Source organism: Oncorhynchus masou, chromosome 12 (assembly GCF_036934945.1).
Source record: "Oncorhynchus masou masou isolate Uvic2021 chromosome 12, UVic_Omas_1.1, whole genome shotgun sequence".
In the NCBI taxonomy this organism is placed as follows: Eukaryota; Metazoa; Chordata; class Actinopteri; order Salmoniformes; family Salmonidae; genus Oncorhynchus; species Oncorhynchus masou.
Window position 1 is genome coordinate 24,765,519 of NC_088223.1, and position 21,081 is coordinate 24,786,599.

Here is a 21,081-nt window from a genome sequence, read left to right on the forward strand (position 1 = left end):
AATATTATTTGTAGCTCAGAGCCATTTGCATTGCTAGTTATAGCCTAATTTAAAAAAATATTTTTATTTTATTTATTTCACCTTTATTTAACCAGGTAGGCTAGTTGAGGACAAGTTCTCATTTGCAACTGCGACCTGGCCACGATAAAGCGTAGCAATTCGACACATACAACAACACAGAGTTACACATGGAATAAACAAAACATACAGTCAATAATACAGTAGAACAAAAGAAAACAAAAAGTCTATATACAGTGAGTGCAAATGAGGTAAGTTAAGGAAATAAATAGGCCATGGTGGCGAAGTAATTACAATATAGCAATTAAACACTGGAATGGTAGATCGGCAGAAGATGAATGTGCAAGGTAGAGATACTGGGGTGCAAAGGAGCAAAATAAATAAATACCTGTATGGGGATGGAATAGGTAGATAGATGGGCTGTTTACAGATGGGCTATGTACAGGTGCAGTGATCTATAAAATGCTCTGACAGCTGGTGCTTAAAGCTAGTGAGGGAGATGTGAGTCTCCAGCTTCAGAGATTCGTGCAATTCGTTCCAGTCATGGGCATCAGAAAACTGGAAGGAAAGACGACCAAAGGAGGAATTGGCTTTGGGGGTGACCAGTGAGATATACCTGCTGGAGCGCGTGCTACGAGTGGGTGCTGCTATGGTGACCAGTGAGCTGAGATAAGGCAGGGCTTTACCTCGCAGAGACTTGTAGATAACCTGTAGCCAGTGGGTTTGGCGATGAGTATGAAGTGAGTGTCAACCAACGAGAGCGTACAGGTCGCAATGGTGGGTTGTGTATGGGGCTTTGATGGCAAAACTGATGGTACTGTGATAGGCTGCATCCAGTTTGTTGAGTAGAGTGTTGGAGGCTATTTTATAGATGACATCACCAAAGTCGAGGATCGGTAGGATGGTCAGTTTTACGAGGGTATGTTTGGCAGCATGAGTGAAGGATGCTTTGTTGCGATATAGGAAGCCGATTCTAGATTTAATTTTGGATTGGAGATGCTTAATGTGAGTCTGGAAGGAGAGTTTACAGTCTAACCAGACACCCAGGTATTTGTAGTTGTCCACGTATTCTAAGTCAGATCCGTCCAGAGTAGTGAGGCTGGATGGGCGAGCAGGTGCGGGCAGCGATCGATTGAAAAGCATGCATTTAGTTTTACTTGCGTTTAAGAGCAGTTGGAGGCAACGGAAGGAGAGTTGTATGGCATTGAAGCTCGTCTGGAGGTTAGTTAACACAGTGTCCAAGGAGGGGCCAGAAGTATACAGAATGGTGTCGTCTGCGTAGAGGTGGATCAGAGAATCGCCTGCAGCAAGAGCAACATCATTGATGTATACAGAAAAGAGAGTCGGCCCGAGAATTGAACCCTGTGGCACACCCATAGAGACTGTCAGAGGTCCAGACAACAGGCCCTCCGATTTGACACACTGAACTCTATCAGAGAAGTAGTTGGTAAACCAGGCGAGGCAATCATTTGAGAAACCAAGGCTGTCGAGTCTGCCAATAAGAATGTTGTGATTGACAGAGTCGAAAGCCTTGGCCAGGTTGATGAATACGGCTGCACAGTAATGTCTCTTATCGATGGCGGTTATGATGTCGTTTAGAACCTTGAGCGTGGCTGAGGTGCACCCATGACCACCTCTGAAACCAGATTGCATAGCGGAGAAGGTATGGTGGGATTCGAAATGGTCAGGAATCTGTTTGTTAACTTGGCTTTTGAAGACCTTAGAAAGACAGGGTAGGATAGATATACAGTGCCTTGCGAAAGTATTCGGCCCCCTTGAACTTTGCGACCTTTTGCCACATTTCAGGCTTCAAACATAAATATATAAAACTGTATTTTTTTGTGAAGAATCAACAACAAGTGGGACACAATCATGAAGTGGAACGACATTTATTGGATATTTCAAACTTATTTAACAAATCAAAAACTGAAAAATTGGGCGTGCAAAATTATTCAGCCCCTTTACTTTCAGGGCAGCAAACTCTCTCCAGAAGTTCAGTGAGGATCTCTGAATGATCCAATGTTGACCTAAATGACTAATGATGATAAAGGGGATGACCGCGGCAGCTTTCTAATCTTTGGGAATCTCAGACAATACGAAAGAGAGGTTGAACAGGCTAGTAATAGGGGTTGCAACAATTTCGGCAGATAGTTTTAGAAAGAGAGGGTCCAGATTGTCTAGCCCGGCTGATTTGTAGGGGTCCAGATTTTGCAGCTCTTTCAGAACATCGGCTATCTGGATTTGGGTAAAGGAGAAATGGTGGAGGCTTTGGCGGTTTGCTGTGGAGGGTGCCGGGCAGTTGACCGGGGTAGGGGTAGGGATGTGGAAAGCATGGCCAGCCGTAGAGAAATGCTTGTTGAAATTCTCAATTATAGCAAATTTATCAGTGGTGACAATGTTCCCTAGCCTCAGAGCAGTGGGCAGCTGGGAGGAGGTGCTCTTATGCTCTGGTTAGAGTCACGTTGTTCGAACTCGCGAGAGCTTTCCGAGCTGAAGGTTAGCTGATGACCACTGGCAATGGTTTGCTGACTGATACCTGGTAGTTAGCTGGCTAGCTTCAGTTGAGGGATTCCAGATCCGAAGTAAATATAAATATTTTAGGGGGAAAAAAAGCAGATCCATGCCACATTGGGTGAGGCGGGTTGCAGGAGAGTATTTAGATGATGAGGTTTAGCAAAATATTTTAAAGGATATGCGATGAAAAATATGTAAAAAGATATATACAATGGACTGGACAGGACGATGTTAGCTAGCTGGCTAACATTGTTACTTGGTTGGTTAGTTACCTGCAGATTCATGCAGGGTAGTAACGTTATGAGATGGGATTATGGTTAATTGTTTAACTAGCTAGCTACATTTCTAAACAAGACTCCACTATGCATGTAAGCATTTCACTCCACCTTCTATATCCTGTGCATGTGACAAATAAACATAGATTATAATTGATATATTATGTGTTTATCAGAGACGGTAATGTGAAGAACAGTATATTTGTCCAAATGTGTGTCCAAATTCTATAATTCTCCGGTAGAATGCCCTGCTTTTATTTAGTCACACTCACAACCATCAGCTATTTTCTGTCATTGGCTCACCATTAACTTGTAAATAATGATTTTGTTGTGATTTTATTTTCCTGTTATAATGAAGACAAATGAACTAAAGTGAAGACGTTGTCAGCTATATGATATGATCATTATTTGAACTGGTTTGTCAGCTAACTTAAACATTAGCTAGCTAGCCAACAAGCTAGAAACTAACCAAACATGGTTAAGAAAGTTGATTTTAGTTGCCTGGTTTGCTAGATTGACATATACTAAATTCATTTTAAACAGGCGGGGTGTTTTAATAACTAGTTATGCTATTTTGGACCACCATGCTGCTGATGTCACACAACCTGTAGTTTTTGTGTTTATACTGTTTATGGAGTAGAGTAGTATAGTAGAGGCCTGAGGGCACATATGTTGTCAGATGTTTTGAATGTATTAATGCTTAAAAAATGTATAACTGTCTTAATTTTGCTGGACCCCAGGAATAAATACAAATATCCATAATAAATACAAATACAAAAACCCCATAATGACAAAGCAAATATAGTCTTTTAGATTTTTTTGCAAATGTATTAATAACAAAAAACGGAAATAAAACATTTACATTATTATTCAGACACTTTACTCAGTACTTGTTGAAGCACCTTTGGCAGCGATTACAGCCTCAAGTCTTCTTCGGTATGACGCAACAAGCTTGGCACACCTGTATTTGGGGAGTTTCTCCCATTCTTCTCTGCAGATCCTCTCAAGCTCTGTCAGGTTGGATGGTGAGTGTCACTGCACAGCTATTTTCAGGTCTCTCCAGGGATGTTCAATCGGGTTCAAGTCCGGGCTCTATCTGGGCCACTCGAGGATATTCAGAGACTTGTCCCGAAGCCACTTCTGCTTTGTCTTGGCTGGGTGCTTAGGGTCGTTGTCCTGTTGGAAGATTAACCTTCGCCCCAATGTCTGAGGTCCTGAGCGCTCTGGAGCAGGTTTTCATCAAGGATCTCTCTGTACTTTTCTGTTCATCTTTCCCCCCATCCTGACTAGTCTCCCAGTCCCTGCCCCTGAAAAACATCCCAATAGCATGCTGCTGCCACCACGTTTCACCTTAGGAATGCTGCCAGGTTTCCTCTAGATGTGACGCTTGGCATTCAGGCCAAAGTGTTCAATAATGGTTTATCGGACCAGAGAATCTTGTTTCTTATGGTTTGAGAGTCATTTAGGTTGCTTCCGTCTGGCCACTCTACCATAAAGGCCTGATTGGTGGAGTGCTGAAGAGATGGTTGTCCTTCTGGAAGGTTATTCCATCTCCACAGAGGAACTCTGTCAGTGTGATCATTGGGTTTCTTGGTCACCTCAGCTGACCAAGGCCCTTCTCTCCTGATTGTCCAGTTTGGCCGGGCAGCCAGCTCTAGCAAGAGTCTTGGTGGTTCCAAGCTTCTATTTTAGAATGATGGAGGTCACTGTGTCAAGACCTTCAATGCTGCAGAAATGTTTTGGTACACTTCCCCAGATCTGTGCCTCGACACAATACTATCTCGGAGTTCTATGCACAATTCCTTTGACCTCATGGCTTGGTTTTTGCTCTGACATGCACACACAGGTGTGTGCCTTTCCAAATGATGTCCAATCAATTGCATTTACCACAGGTGGACTCCAATCAAGTTGTAGAAACAGGATGCATCGGAACTCAATTTCAAGTCGTATAGCAAAGGGTCTGAATACTTACGTAAATGAGGTATTTCTGTTTTTAATTTTTAATACATTTGCAAACATTTCTAAAAACGTGTTTTTGCTTTGTCATTATGGGGTATTGAGTGTAGATTGATTTTGATTTAATCAATTTTAGAATAAGGCTGTAACGTAACAAAATGTGGAAAAGGTCAAAGTGTGTGAATACTTTCCGAATGCACTGCATGTTACTTACCATTTGTATACTGTGCTTGTTTTGTGTTACAGTTTTACACTTCTAATTAAATCTACCAAAGATATCTCTGGCCTGGTTCTTGGAAGATGTAGTGTTTAAGAGTACATGCTACTGTACTAAAAAAGCGCTCAATGGTAGCAATACTTTAGTGAGGACAGCACAAGGGGGTATGTTCCATGTTTAATTTCAAAAGAATTGATGGCAAAAAAATAATGAAAATATTGACATACATATCACAAACACTCATGGTCTCTGTACAAAGAAATATACATGCAAAAGTAAATAAACAAATCATGTGAAATAAAACCATTTAAAATCATAATACATATGTATAAAATAGGATGAGATGGGACAAAAAAAGAAACAGGAAAAAAATACATCCAATCCACATTCTCATGTTTCAACCTTTGTACAACTTCACAAAAATGGATTAATAAATAAATTAAAGGACATTCATTGTTTGGAACTCTACAGGTGACCTGACAATGGGCCTCTCTCTCTTTCCCTTCACCTCTCCCACAGCATCCCTCTCTCTCATCTAGAAAGAAATAAGCCAGTTTTGCATGTTCCTAACAGATAAATCAATATACTTCCCTAACAGCAGGGACTGGACACTGGGCCTCTTCTGAGAGACTGGTAGAAAAGAAACAAATCAAAAATAAACTACATCGATTTAGCCATAAGTGTAATGTAGAGTGCGACACCAGAAGATTAGGTTACCTAGGAAGTGATAACCATAGAACTATAATGTCTTATGGAGACATTCAAAATGGCCACCAGTCCAACCATTATGGCTTCATTGACTGAATTGGGAGGGCTGTTCTACTCATTCTAATTCTATGGTGATAAGTTAACACCCCAATAGGGTTATAGGTCAAATAAAGAGGACTACCATCAGTGGAGCTTGCAGTAACAAGTACATGTTTTTATCTCCATTTATTACATGTACAACAGATGTCTTCATAAATAGTTGCATAAAATGTTAAAACTGCAACAATGCACATGATAAGAATGGGGGAAACATAACATCCAGTTAGTGCGTTTATAGTATTCTGTCTTCCTCCTCCTCCTCATTCACATTCCATCTGATTGGCTATATCTGCTGCCACTCAGGCTCGGTCGCTCAATTGGCAATCCACTACATTTAATTTGCAGGATTTTTTAGTCTCGCCTCCAAGAACATCCTCAAAAGCAGGCGGCCAGTTTGAAACGGGAGGGACAGAAGGCAGTTAGAGTCTATTTACAAAGTAAGGCTTAAACATCTTAAATCTGCGCAACACAATTTTTGTTTAAGTAAAAGCAAAAACAAATAATTTTCTGTTTTGAAGACAATGCAGCAGTCAGCAGAATCTCTATAGTTACTTGCAACATGGTCGTCGTCATGGTTTTTTAGATTAAGTATGTAAGCGCAGCAATCGAAAACCTCTGATTGGACATAAAACTGTCTCAATAAAGTGGAGGAGCTCAGTCATTGGATGAGTCCTCTCCAGGCTCTAAAGGAGCGTAGCGACTTTCCACTGCCGAGCATTTTCTTCAATCTTCTTGGTTTTTTTCAAATACATTTTTGAAAAGTTGTGGACAATGTTCTCTCTATACATTGGTTCTATAATAAAGGGGATGTCCCAACAGTCTTTTGAGTCATATATTGTAAAAGCACAAAAACAAAACCTCTCTTTCTCCATCTCTGGCAACAAGAGGGAAGGGATAGTTGCTATGTCTACTAACACCATCTTCCTTAGCAAATCTCCTCTGAAAGCTCAGTTTGTTTGTTCAGGGATAAAATCCTCCACACGATAAAGATCGATCAAGAGGCTTTCTGTTGATCGATTGACCCTCAGTAAGATAGAGGAAAAATAAGTTAATTTTGAGTGTAAACCAGCAAGCAGCAGTAGACTGGCGATGACATTATGTCACCCTTGTTTTGATTGGATGATAACTCAATGTGTGTTCTCTCGGGGAAAAGTGATTGGCTAAGGACCTCTACGCCTACAGGCATCAGGTTTTGATTGGTTGAAGGACCACAGGATGTTTTATTTTAAACCACATATCTGAAAGAGAATGAGATCAGCGAATTTAATTTAATTTTCTTTGAGATGTCGACTCCCAAATCAATCTCTAGACCCTACGCTTCTAGTCACTTAATGTAGATCTGAAAGGATTGGATAGGTCTAAGCAATATGGTTATATCTATACCGTCTTCACCTTGTTCTCTGATATGATAGGTGGAAATAATATTACTCTCACCTATCCCATCCTCTAAGATCTACACAAGCAACTAGTGGGTGGGAAGCTAGGACCCTATTTGGGACTGGACCAGAGGAGGCTGGTGGGAAGAGCCATAGAATGACATGTAATGTCTGAAATGGAATCAATGAAACAGAGTCAAACATGTTATTTCCATGTGTTTGATGTGTTCATTACCATTGAATTGATTCCATTCCAGGCATTACAATGATCCCGTCTTCCGAAAGCTCCTCCCACCAGCCTCCTCTGAACTGGACGTTCTCTCCTTCCAGCCAGGGTTAGGGTGGTTGGGAGTGGGAGGGGGCATCTCTCTCCAACCCTCGCTCAGGCCCGTGGCTGTAACCGGCTCTGTAGGAAGCTCTGTACCCCTCCGATGGGCTTGGTGTCTGTCTGGTGCTTCCTTCTGTCTATGAACAGCACCAGGCGAGATGTGTCCAGACACCCCCCCTCCACCCTACCCTGGCCGTCTGCTAACCCGGCCTGGCCCTGAACCCAGGACTCCTGCAGACACAGCCCTGCCGGAGGCCTCCTTGCAGGGTCAGCCCTCAGCAGCAGGCAGACGAACTCCCGGGCCCCCTGGGTGACGCCCTGGAAGTAGTGGTGGGGGAAGCTGAAGTCTAGCCGGCAGATGTTCAGACACGTCTCCTCCACGCTCTCGTCCAGGAAGGGAGATGCCCCGCTCAGGAGGACGTAGGTCACAACCCCAAGGCTCCAGAGGTCAGAGGTCAGGGCGGCGGGCTCCCCCACGACCAGCTCAGGGGAGGCGAACTCGGGGCTGCCCAGGAGAGGGTGGACGTAGTGGGCACTGTTGAGCTGGATGGCGTCCCCGAAGTCGGTCAGTTTGACCACGGGCTGGCCGGACGAGGTGTGGGACACCAACAGGTTCTCAGGCTGGAGGAAGAGAGGCAGAAAGAGGAGGAAGGAGAAGGAGGGAGGTGGAGAGCGATATGGGGGAGGAGACAGAGTATAAATAGTAGGTATAAAAAAGAGAGAGAGGGAAAGAGTGAGAGAAAAGAGAGAAAGGGAAAGAGTGAGAGAAAAGAGAGAAGGGGAAAGAGTGAGAGAAAAGAGAGAAGGGGAAAGAGTGAGAGAAAAGAGAGAAAGGGAAAGAGAGTGAGAGAAAAGAGAGAAGGGGAAAGAGTGAGAGAAAAGAGAGAAGGGGAAAGAGTGAGAGAAAAGAGAGAAAGGGAAAGAGTGAGAGAAAAGAGAGAAAGGGAAAGAGTGAGAGAAAAGAGAGAAAGGGAAAGAGTGAGAGAAAAGAGAGTGAGAGAAAAGAGAGAAGGGGAAAGAGAGTGAGAGAAAAGAGAGAAGGGGAAAGAGAGTGAGAGAAAAGAGAGAAGGGGAACGAGAGAGAGAAAAGAGAGAAAGGGAAAGAGTGAGAGAAAAGAGAGAAGGGGAAAGAGAGTGAGAGAAAAGAGAGAAGGGGAAAGAGAGTGAGAGAAAAGAGAGAAGGGGAACGAGAGAGAGAAAAGAGAGAAAGGGAAAGAGTGAGAGAAAAGAGAGAAGGGGAAAGAGAGTGAGAAAAAAGAGAGAAGGGGAAAGAGAGTGAGAAAAAAGAGAGAAGGGGAAAGAGAGTGAGAGAAAAGAGAGAAGGGGAAAGAGAGTGAGAGAAAAGAGAGAAGGGGAAAGAGTGAGAGAAAAGAGAGAAGGGGAAAGAGTGAGAGAAAAGAGAGAAAGGGAAAGAGTGAGAGAAAAGAGAGAAAGGGAAAGAGTGAGAGAAAAGAGAGAAAGGGAAAGAGTGAGAGAAAAGAGAGTGAGAGAAAAGAGAGAAGGGGAAAGAGAGTGAGAGAAAAGAGAGAAGGGGAAAGAGAGTGAGAGAAAAGAGAGAAGGGGAAAGAGAGTGAGAGAAAAGAGAGAAGGGGAACGAGAGAGAGAAAAGAGAGGAAGGGAAAGAGTGAGAGAAAAGAGAGAAGGGGAAAGAGAGTGAGAGAAAAGAGAGAAGGGGAAAGAGAGTGAGAGAAAAGAGAGAAGGGGAAAGAGAGTGAGAGAAAAGAGAGAAAGGGAAAGAGTGAGAGAAAAGAGAGAAAGGGAAAGAGTGAGAGAAAAGAGAGTGAGAGAAAAGAGAGAAGGGGAAAGAGTGAGAGAAAAGAGAGAAGGGGAAAGAGAGTGAGAGAAAAGAGAGAAGGGGAACGAGAGAGAGAAAAGAGAGAAGGGGAACGAGAGAGAGAAAAGAGAGAAGGGGAACGAGAGAGAGAAAAGAGAGAAGGGGAAAGAGTGAGAGAAAAGAGAGAAAGGGAAAGAGTGAGAGAAAAGAGAGAAGGGGAAAGAGTGAGAGAAAAGAGAGAAGGGGAAAGAGAGTGAGAGAAAAGAGAGAAGGGGAAAGAGTGAGAGAAAAGAGAGAAGGGGAAAGAGAGTGAGAGAAAAGAGAGAAAGGGAAAGAGAGTGAGAGAAAAGAGAGAAAGGGAAAGAGAGTGAGAGAAAAGAGAGAAGGGAAAGAGTGAGAGAAAAGAGAGGGGAGAGAGAATAAATAGGAGCTATAGAAGTCAGAGAGAGGAAGACGAGGACGACAACAGTACCTTTAAGTCCAGATGGGCTATCCTACAGTTGTGTAGGTAATGTAAAGCTTCTAGGATGTTCCGTAGGTAGCCGGCCACTTTCTCCTCAGTCAGATTCCCCCAGCTCACAATGTAGTCTAGGAGACGACCCTGATCAACCCTGCAGAGAGATCGAGGCACACACACGGGTCCAGGTTTAGATGGCAGCAGATTTGTGAGAATGTTAAATGTTACTGTGTGTGTAACTCACATCTCCATGACCAGTGCGTAGCTGCTGGGGGTCTCGTACGTGTCCAGCAGTGTGACCAGGTGTGTGTGTTGTAGTTGCTGTAGCAGGCTGAGCTCCTGGGTCACCTGGTCTCTTTTCATCAGCTTCTTATTAACCAGCTTGACCGCCACCGTGCATTTGGTTGACTTGTGTTCGCAACGCTTGACCACAGAGAACCGGCCTCTGTGGAGAGAGTAAGTACAGTAGGGTAAACAGACACACACACACACACACACACACACACACACACACACACACACACACACACACACACACACACACACACACACACACACACACACACACACACACACACACACACACACACACACACACACACACACACACACACACACAGCTAGGAGTGACAGGAGGAGAGATGTGTAATGTACCTGCCCAGCTCTGCCACCTCAGTGTAGTGGGACTCAAAGTTGTCCTTCCAGCTCACCCTGACCCCATCACTGGACACAACTACACAGAAAGGGGGAATAGTCAAATACAGGGAAAGAGGGAGAGGAGTTTGTGTGAAAATTAAACAGAAGCATGCGAGTGTGGGATTACACTAGAGTACTGTGGGAATATGTTTGTGCAAATGTGTGTGTGTTTGTATGGTGTCTCACCTAGCACTCGGAGGCTGGCTGATGTTGTCACAGAGCCCAGGTCGTTAGCGGCAACGCAGGTGTAAACACCGTCGTCCTCCGAAGACACGCCTACTATCCTCAGGGTCGCCTCACCAGTCTCACTGTCACACACACACACGTATTCATTTTAACAGCCAATAACCTTACTGTTTCACTGTCACATTACACATTTATTTGAATATGATAATACAACACCTTCAGAAAGTAGTCACACCCCTAGACCTTTTCCATATTTTGTTGTGTTACAGCCTGAATTTAAATTGAGGTTGTGTCACTATCCCGTAATAACGCATAATGTCAAAGTAGAATTATGTTTTTAGAACTTTTTACAAAGTAATAAAAAATCAAAAGCTGAAATGTCTTGAGTCAATAAGTACTCAACCCCTTTGTTATGGCAAACCTAAATAAGTTCAGGATTAAAACATTTACTAAATAAGTCACATAATACATTGCATGGACTCACTCTGTGTGCAATAATAGTGTTTATGTCACACCCTGACCATAGTTTGCTTTGTATGTTTCTATGTTTTGTTTGGTCAGGGTGTGATCTGAGTGGGCATTCTATGTTGTGTGTCTAGTTTGTCTATTTCTATGTTTGGCCTGATTAGGTTCTCAATCAGAGGCAGGTGTTAGTCATTGTCTCTGATTGGGAACCATATTTAGGTAGCCTGTTTTGTGTTGGGTTTTGTGGGTGTTTGTCTCCTGTGTCAGTGTTTGTACCACACGGGACTGTACCACACGGGACTGTTCCCCCCCCCCCCCCCCCACACGTTTCTTGTTTTGTAGTTTATTCATGTATAGTTTCATTATTAAAGAACCATGAATTATAACCACACTGCATTTTGGTCCGCCTCTCCTTCCCAGGAAGAGTCCCGTTACAGAACCACCCACCTCAACAGGACCAAGCGGCGTGGTGAAAAGCAGCGACAGCAGGAGAGGCAGCGATGTCTGGATTTTACGACTTGGGAAGAGATAGACAGGTGGGCGGTCGACCCAGGGAGGGTGCCGGAGCCCGCCTGGGATTCGCTGGAGCAGTGCGAGGAGGGTTATAGGAGAATGGAGTTGGAGAAGCAAGCACGGCGGCGTGGATGGAAGCCCGAGAGTCAGCCCCAGAAATTGTGGGTGTTTGTTTTTTCACGTTTCTTGTTTTGTAGTTTATTCATGTATAGTTTCATTATTAAAGAACCATGAATTATAACCAACACTGCATTTTGGTCCCGCCTCTCCTTCCCAGGAAGAATCCGGTTACAGTTTATATATATATATATCCCATTTAGCAGACGCTTTTGTCCAAAGCGACTTACAAGTCGGCTGGGGCCACTACTTTTACATATGGGTGGTCCCAGCGAGAATCGAACCCACGACGCTTGGCGTTCCAAGCGCCATGCTCTACCGACTGAGCCACACAGGACCAGTTTAACATGATTTTTGAATCACTACCTCTTCTCTTAACCCCATGCATACAATTATCTGTAAGGTCAATATCAATATTGTGTAGAAACTATTCGAAAATACACTTCATGGCCAAAAGTATGTGGATACATGCTCGTCGAACATGGAGTTGGTTCCCCCCGCTATAACAGCCTCCATTCTTCTGGGAATGCTTTCCCCTAGATGTGCAGGCCAGTCAAATTCTTCCAAACAAACCAATCTCAATGAATAATTTCTGTATGGACCTCGCTTTATGCACAGGGGCATTGTCATGCTGAAACAGGAAAGGGCCTTCTCCAAACTGTTCACACAAAGTTGGAAGCACAGAATCGTCTAGAATGTCATTGTATGCTTCCGGCCTAGCCGGAACCATGAAAAACAGCCTCAGACCATTATTCTTCCTCCACCAAACTTTACAGTTGGCACTATGCATTGGGGCAGGTAGCGTTCTCCTGGCATCTGCCAAATCCAGGTTAGTCTGACGGACTGCCAGATGATGGTGAAGCGTGATTCATCACTACAGAGAACGCATTTCCACTGCTCCAGAGTCCAATGGCGCTGAGCTTTACACCACTCCAGCCGACGCTTGGTATTGCGCATGGTGATCTGAGGCTTGTGTGCGGCTGCTCAGCCATGGAAACCCATTTCATTAAGCTCCCAACGAACTGTTATTGTGCCGACGTTGCTTCCAGAGGCAGTTTGGAACTCGGTAGTGAGTGTTGCAACCAAGGACAGACTATTTTTACGGACCACACGCTTCTGCCCTCGGCAGTCTCGTTCTTTGTGCTTGTGTGGCCTACCACTTCATGGCTGAGCCGTTGTGGCTCCTAGACATTTCCACTTCACAATAACAGCACTTACAGTAGACCGGGACAGCTCTAGCAGGGCAGAAATTTGCTGAAGTGACTTGTTGGCATCCTATGACGGTGGTGTTCTCACCCTGGTGTTCTCACGACCTTGGCTATTTGCATTTCGAAATGCTCCTATCCTAATTAACCATGTGTCAGAGATTGAGTACAACCAAAAGGTTATATTTGGCTCAGTTGTGGTTTGACCAGTAAAAATAAAACCGTATCGACAACGAGAGGACCATTACGACCATTCAAGTTGCTTTAGCAACGGAAAACTTACTTCAAATGAGTAGGCACTACTCACCAGTAAGCCATCCATCCTCAACAGCGTAGAGGCCAACATTGCTGTTCTGCAGAATGAGCGAGTCGTGCGTTCCACCTGGCCACCACATTCAGAAGCATTTTTTTCACCTGAACATTAAGAGTGGAAGCCTTCTCTGTTCACATAGTTGAACTCGTTTTGGGATGGTGCTTTTATGGCGATGTGGGTGCCATCTATTGATCTGTTGTTATTTGTGAACCTATTGATGGCAAAGAAACCCCTCTTGATTTCAATCTGTTGTGCGATGGTGTATGGAAAGTGTATGTTACACTTCACTTAGCTGATGATTGACTCCCAAACGGCTCATCGAGGGATGCGAGCTGCCGATCGGCAAGCTCCCGCTGAAAAGTGCCCATTGCCAAACACCAGGGGATGGATGCACTTTGATGTGCACTGGAATGGCATGTTTCCCTTTCTAAAGTAGGTCTTAAATATTTCAAAAATCCTACACGATTGGTTTTATGAAATGATATCTGATGAGCCAATCTGTACTCTCTGCAACAACAAAAAAGATTCTTCAAATCTTCTAACAGAGTAAGATCAGACATTTCTCATTTGATTTAACATTATCTCAGTCTTTTATAGTATTTCAACAATGGTTTCACATTAACCCTCCCGCTGTTATTGGATCATTTTGACCCGACACTACAGCAGTGAAAACAATCACCTCCTAGACATTAACAAGCGCCTCTAATTGAACTAATTACTGGACTTTATATGGATTATTATTATAACAAATGCACTGATGTGGTTAAATTATATAGAGCAAGATCTGTTAGAAATATAATTACGTTGAAAAATGATTGAATTATTACTCATCATTTCAACATATTTTCCTTATTCCACCACTTGGTACTGTGCCTACGAATGTATGCACACTCTCAAGTAAACGGTCATATTGATAAACCTCACACTTTGCGTTGAAATGATCCCATGCATCGTATACTGTATGCACAGATTTGTGTCTATGTGCGGTTGATAAATGAGGCCCCTGGTGTGCAAAGCACTGAAAGACTTACCCAGAAAGACAGCTGTAATCGCTGCCTAAAGGTGCTTCTACAAAGTGTTGGTTTAGGGGATGTGAATACTTATGTAAATTTGCAAACATTTCTAAAAACATGTTTTCACTGTATGGGATAATGTGTCATTATGGGGTATTGTGTGTAAATGGGTGAGAACCAAAATATATTTAATCCATTTTGAATTCAGGCTGTAACAAATGTGGAATAAGTCAAGGGGTATGAAAACGTTCTGTAGGCACCGTATGCTACTTAGGGGCCATTTTATCCAAAGTGACTTCCAGTACAGTGTGAATGTGATCCCGGGAATTTAACCCACAACAAGAAGGGACAAATGAATAGAGCTTACGGTTTCACTATCACACAGGTGTGTGTGTGTGTACCTGTAGCCGATGCTGTGTGTGTATATGTGTGTTTTGTGTGTATGTGTCTCTCTCTCCCTCTCTGCATCTGTTACCAATGCCGTGTGTGTGCATGCACGTGTTCCACTGTGTGTGTACATGTAGCCAAGTTTATGTACAGTATCTGTTCCCCTGTGTGTGTGTGTGTGTGTACCTGTAGCCGAGTGTATGTACAGTACGTGTTCCCCTGTGTATGTGCCTCTGTGTATGTGTCTCTCTCCCCCTCTCTCTCCACCTGTAGGCGATACTGTGGTGTCCGTTGTTGTTCAGGATGGTCTGGTCAGGTCCCCTCCAGGTGACAGTAGCTTTGGGTCGGCCACACACCTTACACCTCAGAGTCACACTCTCCCCGTTGTCACACGTCACCTCACCCAGGGGGACCAGGAACTCCGGTGAGACTAAAGGGTCAAATGACATCATCACTGAGCAGCTGAGAGGGCTAGGGAATGTGTCATAGTGAGAGCATATCATGTATTTACATCATTTTCTGCTCAGCATCTGTAGATTGTTAGTGGTGATTTTTCCTCGTTCTTTGATTATTATTTGGTACAGTACAATTAACTTTATTGTTCCTAAGTGTCTTGGACACAGTCAATACACTGCTGAATATCTGTATATCCATTCTGCTGTATTGAGACTAGACATTAACAGACAATAGAGGACGTACCATCATAGATGTAGTTGGGGTTTAGAAGCTGAAAAAACAAGACAGAAAACAGGATGTCAGATGTCAAAGAAGAACACTTTGCGTAGATCTGAAATGATTGGAGGGGGAGGGGGCATTGCTGGTTCCCATTGGTTGTTTACTAGCAATGCAGTAACATTGGCACCACTTAGCTCTCTGATAGGTGTAAGCAATATGGTGAAATTCCACTTAGCCTAGCCGACCCTCTCACTTCCACACATGCATCTAGGCATTACGGGTAGGGGCTCGTGGTCAATAATGATTGGACAAAAGGATTGATAATAACTTACCTTTACAGAAACCTTATTGGATAGCCCATCTCTAGACTTCCTGTAACCGTTTTCCAGCTTGCCCTCTTTCTTTCCCTCCTCTTTCCTCTCAGACTTCTTGCGGATGCGCAGGGTGGTGTGCCAGGATGAGGACTTCCTGTTTACACAAATAGGGTCTGTTGAAAGGTATATGACATACAGTATGATATAACACTAATCAATTACATATCTCATTATATCAAACAATCCCTAGTTTTAGGCTAACAATATCTTGTGGTGTCACACTAAAATCTTTCCCCGTATACTGTACATTTGCCATAGTCTCTTACTTGATGGTTCCGTCTGGGCAGTCGGGGATGATGGCGGAGGTGTGTCCAAGAACGAAACCGGGGATCCAGCCCTCGGCAGCAGGGCCCTGTTCGGTAGCGGCCCGGAACACCAGGAACATGTTCTGTTGGTTAGAGGCCAAGATCTGAACCACCTCTCCCTGGGACACACTGATCTCATCCTCCTTCAGGGCCACGTAGTCCTGGGTCACCAACATGGTCGACATACTACTGCTGCTGCTGCTTTCACTCTGTGGAGAGGGGGGAATTATGGATGGTTTTTAAGTATATTGAATAACTTGCAAGAACATCCCTCCTACACACAAGTCAGTCCTCCATGATTCCATGCACCTCATTAGTAACAGGACAAACACACTGATTTGATCATGACATCCCAAACAACACACGGGAAAATCCATGGTAACAGAGTGATGCTGAAAAATGAGAGAAAAGCCGTTGCATCTGCACTGTTCTTCAAGTTAATGTGTTTTGTAAAAATGTCCTTGGAAATAGTTAAAAGTAGTCCTCTTGCATAGAGTTGTATGGTTTGTTTAGCTTTGCAATCATTGTTTTTTGTTTGACATACATTTTAAAGGGAAAAATCTCAGCATCACTCTTACCATGGCATTGCCCACACACAAACACACCTCACACACTCCGCTGTTTAGGTAGAGGAAAGAGAGAAGTACTATTTGATTAAAGCACTTTCTACAATCGTTCAGTCATGTGAGTGTTGTTGTTAACCATCCATTTTCTAGTTTCACACACTGCTTCCAGAAAGGTTCATACACCTCCATGAGAGACAAAGAAAGAGAGTCAGAAAAGGGATTGGCACCACATTCTTCAGAGAACAAGTTAATCAGGTAGAGTGAAGAGGAAGAGAGGTACACACTCAGGTGTTAAAGGACGGATGACTTTCAGTTTCAGTCGTCTTTGCTCTTTCGCTCCGATGAGAAGAGTTAGAGAGAAGTAATCAAGCTGACAGAAGCTTTGTCAAGAGTTAAAAATAGCAGAAATGAGAGTCGTTGTTAAAGCTTGAAGCCTTATAAAAGCCGTGTTAGCAAAAACAAATTGTAGAAAGTCTTCAGGATAATTAAGTAGAGTTGTTAGGCATACATGCGGTTCGTAGTGGTAGTGTTCTACTAGTAGCAGAGTAGTAGTAGTAGAGTACTACTAGTAGCAGACTAGTAGTAGTAGAGTCAACTATTAGCAGGGTAGTAGTAGTATTAGAGTACTACTAATAGTATAGTAGTAGTAGTATTAGTAGTAGAGTACTACTAATAGTGTAGTAGTAGTAGAGTACTAGTAATAGTGTAGTAGTAGCAGGAGTAGTAGTAGAGTACTACTAATAGTGTTGTAGTAGTAGTAGTAAAGTACTACTAATAGTGTGGTAGTAGTAGTAGTAGTAGTAGTAAAGTACTACTAATAGTATAGTAGTAGTAGTATTAGTAGTAGAGTACTACTAATAGTGTATTAGTAGTAGTAAAGTACTACTAAGTGTAGTAGTAGTAGTAAAGTACTACTAATAGTGTTGTAGTAGTAGTAGCGGTAGAGTACTACTAATAGTGTAGTAGTAGTAGTAGCGGTAGAGTACTACTAATAGTGTAGTAGTAGTAGTAGTGGTAAAGTACTACTAATAGTGTAGTAGTAGTAGTAGTAGTAGTAGTAGTAGTAAAGTACTACTAATATTGTAGTAGTAGTAGTAGTAGTAAAGTACTACTAATAGTGTAGTAGGAGTAGCGGTAGAGTACTACTAATAGTGTTGTAGTAGTAGTAGTAGTAGTAGTACCACTAATAGTAGCGGTAGAGTACTACTAATAGTATAATAGTAGTAGTAAAGTACTACTAATAGTGTAGTAGCAGTAGAGTACTACTTGGTTAGTGCTGTGCGTTGAAGAATAGTCTAATAGGCTTGTCGATTATTTGGAGACATACAAGAAGTGCGCAGGAGTACAACAATTAGTAGTAGTTGTAGTAGTGAAGTACTACTAGTTGTAAAATAGTAGTAAAACATGTTGTAGCAGAGCCAGCTCCAGTGGGATGCAGCAGGTCACAAGACAGGACAGGACACGTCTCCCGTGGGTGTTGGGTTAGTCAACCAGGAGCATTAGCAGAACTAGGCCGCCCTGAAGCCTGGGCAGCGGGTACATCTCTTACCCCATTGCTCTGGGTGGACTGGATGGACTGCTCACTGGTCGATGAGCACGTACTCATGCGGTCCGCCTCCTTGCTGTGGGTGGAGTTCCTGTGGGACCCGGTCCCTGACTGAGATGAGATCTGGCCCGTGTTTTGGTTCTGCCTCCCCAGGGTATCCACTGCCTCCCCTGGGAAGGTGAAGGAGCCAGGCCGGCTAGCTGGAGAACCAGGCATGGAGCTCCAGAAGGAACCAGAGCCAGACTTCAGGCCAGGGCTGGGGGGGGGAGGGGGGAGCGCGTCCTTCCCGAAGGCTGGGGTGGCCATGGGGGAGGCCATGGGGGAGATGGTGCCCGGCCGAGGCTTGGTGGGGGTGGAGAGAGCCACAGGTACAGGGAGGGGGGCCACACTGGCCCGGGGGATAGGGGAGACAGAATGGGGCTGGTCGTTTGAGGCCAAGATGGGGCGCTTGCCCTGGGGGCTTCCCCCCTGGACCCTCACCCCATGTTGGGCCTCCCTGGTCTCCCTCACCCTCCCTGCTGGAGCCAGGTCCACTGGGACAGAGGGAGGGAGCGAGGGAGGAGGGGGAGACGAGGGGAGGAACCTGAATCAGAAGTGAGCAACACTGAGTAGAGGGAGGGAAATGTCTTAACCAAGGAATTTCAACACACACACACAGGCACACACACTCCCTCTGTAATACTGGGAGAGCCTCAGCCTACCTGACATCTTGTTGGGGCCATCTGAGTCTGTGGCCCCAGGGTTGTGTGGGTGTCGTAAGGGCTGGGGCAGGCGGGAGGGCTGGGGGATCCTGGAGGGCCTCCTGGATGAGCCAGCTCCACCCTGGGGAGCACCTCCAACAAGGGGACTACCAACAGCGAGGGGCCCACTTCCACCGAGCGGCCCAGATAGATGCACACCCTGTAGAGCTCCAACAGGGGCCAAACTGGGCATGACGCTCCCCACTGATGGAGCTCCGCCGCTGGGTAGACATGGTCCGTCGCTAGCCCCTACATGGTTCCTCTGGTACTCTGTAGGGGAGGTCAGAGCTGGAGAGAGAGAGTGAGAAAGTGAGGGAGAGAGATTAAAAAAAATATATGAACCTTATTTTGGTAACATCACAACATTCCAAAATCCACTGTTGAAAAAGCTCAGCTAAAAGTGTGTGTGTACCATTGAGGAAGTTGCGTTGGCTCTCCAGTATCTGGCTGATCTGAAGGGTCCAGACCTGCCGGACACCCAGGTGGGAGGAGTGGAGGACAAAGGATTCTATGCTGCTATTGGTCACCCGAGACGTCAACACAAACTTACAGGGGTCACCGTCCACACTGTCCTCCAACCCGAGACAACTGACCTGGAGGGAGGGGGAGAGAAAGTTTCACCTTTATTAAAATATTTACTGAATGAATGAATACAGAGCTTCCAAACTTACATTGTCTTTTGATGCATTCAAAATTCATTTTGAGTTGTCTTGGTGTTTAGGAAGTTTATACACATTTCCATCATACGATGTAGAGACGATACCTTGATGCTCTTCTTATATAGGAAGCCAGGCATGGAGAAACCTCTCTTCTTGTCTAGTGGTTCACTGAAGATGACGACCTGTTCGAAGAGGAAGACCCTTCTCTCCCTCATCCTTCCTACTCCCTCCTCGGGGTCTGATACCATGAAGGTATCCTGAAGCAGCAGACGACCTTGGGCCACAATCTTACCCTAAAGGGGGAGGGAAGAAAAGAAAGAAGATCATTCCAGTTGTCTGCTGCCAATGACTGGAACGAACTACAAAAATCTGAAACTGGAAACACTTATCTCCCTCACTAGCTTTAAGCACCAACTGTCAGAGCAGCTCACAGATTACTGCACCTGTACATAGCCCACCTATATTTTAGCCCAAACAACTACCTCTTTCCCTACTGTATTTAATTAATTAATTAATTTTGCTCCTTTGCACCCCATTATTTTTATTTCTACTTTGCACATTCTTCCATTGCAAATCTACCATTCCAGTGTTTTACTTGCTATATTGTTGTAACGGCTTTCTTCTGTTGAAGGAGGAGTGGACCAAAATGCAGCGTGGTACTTGAGACATATTTATTGAAGAACGAAAAAACACGAACAATACAAAAACAACAAACAGAACGTGAAAACCTAAACAGTCCTATCTGGTGAAGACACAGAGACAGGAACAAACACCCACCAAAACACTCAAAGAATATGGCTGCCTAAATATGGTTCCCAATCAGAGACAACGATAATCACCTGACTGATTGAGAACCACCTCAGGCAGCCATAGACTATACTATACGCCCCACAAAAACCCCAAGACAAAAACACACCACAATAACCCATGTCACACCCTGGCCTGACCAAATAAATGAAGATAAATATAATATATTTCGACCAGGGCGTGACAGAACCCCCCCCCCTAAGGTGCGGACTCCCGGAAGCACATCAAAACAATAGGGAGGGTCCGGGTGGGCGTCTGTCCATGGTGGCGGCTCTGGCTCCGGCGCGGGACCCCACTCTATTAATGTCTTAGTCCCCCTTCCTCGCGTCCTAGGATAGTCCACTTTCGCCGCCGACCATGGCCTAGTAGTCCTCACCCAGAACTCCACTGGACTGAGGGGTAGCTCGGAACTGAGGGGCGGCTCGGGACTGAGGGGCGGCTTGGGACAGAGGGGCAGCTCGGGACAGAGGGGCAGCTCGGGACAGAGGGGCAGCTCGGGACAGAGGGGCAGCTCGGGACAGAGGGGCAGCTCGGGATAGAGGCAGCTCGGGACTGAGAGGAAGCCCAGCACTGAGAGGAAGCTCAGCCAGGTAGTTGGATCCGGCAGATCCTGGCTGGCTGGCGGTTCTGGAAGAGTCTGGCTGACTGACGGATCTGGAAGAGTCTGGCTGACTGGCGGATCTGGAAGAGTCTGGCTGACTGGCGGATCTGGAAGAGTCTGGCTGACTGGCGGATCTGGAAGAGTCTGGCTGACTGACGGATCTGGCTGCTCCATGTAGACTGACAACTCTG

The 21,081-nt window shown here is 44.7% G+C and overlaps 1 protein-coding gene and 1 non-coding gene across 2 annotated transcripts in view; both read right to left on the reverse strand.

Annotated features, from left to right (window-relative positions):
• Window positions 1-5,145: 5,145 nt before the first annotated feature.
• Window positions 5,146-21,081, reverse strand: part of LOC135549744 (triple functional domain protein-like) — a 162,906-nt gene continuing 146,970 nt past the window's right edge. The window contains exons 49-61 of the mRNA XM_064980005.1: window positions 19,587-19,775; window positions 19,236-19,416; window positions 18,750-19,111; window positions 18,087-18,503; window positions 15,933-16,180; window positions 15,625-15,760; window positions 15,317-15,344; window positions 14,885-15,047; window positions 10,605-10,726; window positions 10,377-10,455; window positions 9,967-10,167; window positions 9,738-9,876; window positions 5,146-8,112 (exon numbers count right to left, since the gene is read on the reverse strand). Coding sequence (XP_064836077.1) covers window positions 7,546-8,112; window positions 9,738-9,876; window positions 9,967-10,167; window positions 10,377-10,455; window positions 10,605-10,726; window positions 14,885-15,047; window positions 15,317-15,344; window positions 15,625-15,760; window positions 15,933-16,180; window positions 18,087-18,503; window positions 18,750-19,111; window positions 19,236-19,416; window positions 19,587-19,775 — 2,832 coding nt within the window. The 3' untranslated portion in view covers window positions 5,146-7,545. The remainder of the gene's footprint in view (window positions 8,113-9,737; window positions 9,877-9,966; window positions 10,168-10,376; window positions 10,456-10,604; window positions 10,727-14,884; window positions 15,048-15,316; window positions 15,345-15,624; window positions 15,761-15,932; window positions 16,181-18,086; window positions 18,504-18,749; window positions 19,112-19,235; window positions 19,417-19,586; window positions 19,776-21,081) is intronic.
• trnap-ugg (transfer RNA proline (anticodon UGG)) lies at window positions 11,963-12,038 on the reverse strand. The gene has a single exon. It is a non-coding gene; the product is annotated as a tRNA-Pro (tRNA).